The sequence below is a fragment of the Cebus imitator genome, unplaced genomic scaffold (genome assembly GCF_001604975.1).
Source record: "Cebus imitator isolate Cc_AM_T3 unplaced genomic scaffold, Cebus_imitator-1.0 Scaffold304, whole genome shotgun sequence".
Taxonomy (NCBI): domain Eukaryota; kingdom Metazoa; phylum Chordata; class Mammalia; order Primates; family Cebidae; genus Cebus; species Cebus imitator.
The window spans coordinates 2739795-2741760 of record NW_016107619.1 but is presented as its reverse complement, the minus strand read 5'-3'; the positions used below and the strand labels follow the sequence as shown (position 1 = coordinate 2741760).

Genomic DNA, 1966 nt, shown 5'->3' with positions numbered 1-1966 from the left:
AAAAAAAAAAAAAAAAAAAAAAAAAAAGAAAATAGGTTCACTAAAAAGGGTCACTCATTAGAGGTGAAAAGGGGATGTCCCTCACGCCCAAGAGAACTAAGAGAGAAACTCCTCCAGGACCCCTCCTTGCTTCCTGAGGAAGGGGTACCCCATGGCCTGGGGACTCCCCCTTTTATCTTCCAGCACAGAGCCCTCACTCCGGAAAGGTAGGCTAATAGGTGCAAATTGGGAGCTGAGCCCTGTGGCTAAGGGGGACCAGTTGAGGGTGGTGACAGACAGTTCACTGGTCATCTAGGACCCGGTGTCAGACTCAGGGCTCACTGGACTGCATAGGCTGGGAACCGACTCTCCTTCACACCTGGGACAGGAGGAGGTGTCATCTTCTGTCCTCCCGATGGCTGCTGAAGAGGTCCCTCAGGCTGGTAAAAGGGAAGGCCTGCTGCTTGAGGCAATCTGGACATGCCAGCCCCACTCTGACTCAGAGCAGCAGCAATGGCCACACAGTCCTAACTTCCTGAGACCTGCTCTGGGACAGGGCAGAGTGCAGAGCACAGCGGAGAGCAGGGTCCTAGGATCGCCAGGCCCTGCTGAGTAAGAGGCGCTGGTATTTCCATCAAAAGCATCCATTCCTCCATCACGGAGGCTCCACTCCACCCTAGCCCACAGAAGGGGACAGGGTCGACAGTTGAAGTTAAGAAAGTCCTGGGACCAGTTTAGTTTTCTCAGGTTTGAAGACCTAACTCTGAAAATGATCAAACACAGCACAGCAGCTCCTGGCTCCTTCGTTAGCACCCAGCTGAGAGGCCGGTGGCGAGCAGAGGGGCTCTTGAGGAGCCCTGGCCCAGGGTCAGCCCAGGCTCTTCCCTGGGGAAGCTCTCAGGCCTCTCTGAGGATCCACCTCCCCTGGTTTTATACCCAATTCTGAAGCATTGGTTCTGCTCACGGAGATCATGGATGGAGCCTGTGCTACTCTCACCCGGCAGAGACCTGAGCTCTTTGAAGAGGCGAGGACTCAGGAGTCTTAAAAGCTGCCCAGGCCATTCCAACCTGAGGCCAAGTTTGCCAACCGCAGGAAAGACCCCACAGTCACCTCTCCAAGGCCCCTTTCCTGGCTCACACTCGATGCAGGAGGAAAGTGAATTACTCATTACACTTGGTGAAAGGTGGCAGTCAAACATTTAAAAAAATCTCTTCGTCAAACTGGCCACCGCGTAAACACGGACGAGGCATTCACTCCTGCGGCCGGGCGGAAGCACTGCCCGCGAAGCCCTCCGCCGGCCGGGCGCTAAGGGAGCCCCGGGCCCCGGCTCGGCGACTGGGTCAGGGCTCCGCCACTGGGTCAGGGCTCCGCCGGGTCCCGGAAAGGGCGGTCCCCGCCCCCGCACCGCACTCGGGGCCTCCGCACTCGGGCCCGGAGATCGCTGCTCCGCGCCGCGCGGGCCAGGCCTGCCGCTCCGGGCCTGCGTCGGGCCCGCTCCGCCCTGCCTGCCGCGCAGCCCGGCCGTGCCCCGCCCGCCTCGGGCCACGTCTCGGCGCGGGCGCGGGGAGGGCGCCGCGAGGCTCCCGGAGGACGGTGCGGCCCGGTCCCGCGGCCCAGCCCGCGCCCCGCCCCCACGGCAGCGCAGCCATGGCGCCGGCGGGGCTCTCCCACCTGCATGGGCGGCATTCCCTCGGCCATTTCCCCGCGCAGCGCCGGCTCCTGGTGGCAGACCTCCTCCGGGGGCAGAGCCTGGGCCCAGCTCCAGCTCCCGCTGTCCAGCCCCAGGCCCTGGATGCCCAGCTGCTGAGGCTGCGGCCGTGTTGACACAAACTGCATCCTGGGAGTGCTGTTCCCCGCTCGGGCCGGCCAGGGAGAAGAAGAACGTTTTCCAGGCGCCTTCCCCCTCGCCGGGGCCGGACAGCTCCATCTACAGCCCGTAGGAGCAAACAGTCCCCTTCGGCGGCGCTCCCCGCCCCTCCGCAGCCC

At 62.8% G+C, this 1966-nt stretch overlaps 1 protein-coding gene across 1 annotated transcript in view; it reads right to left on the bottom strand.

Moving 5' to 3' along the window:
- The window catches only part of LOC108285628 (zinc finger protein 282-like), a 3937-nt gene extending 1971 nt beyond the window's left edge, over positions 1-1966 (bottom strand). The window contains exon 1 of the mRNA XM_017502913.2: positions 1652-1966. Coding sequence (XP_017358402.1) covers positions 1652-1816 — 165 coding nt within the window. The 5' untranslated portion in view covers positions 1817-1966. The remainder of the gene's footprint in view (positions 1-1651) is intronic.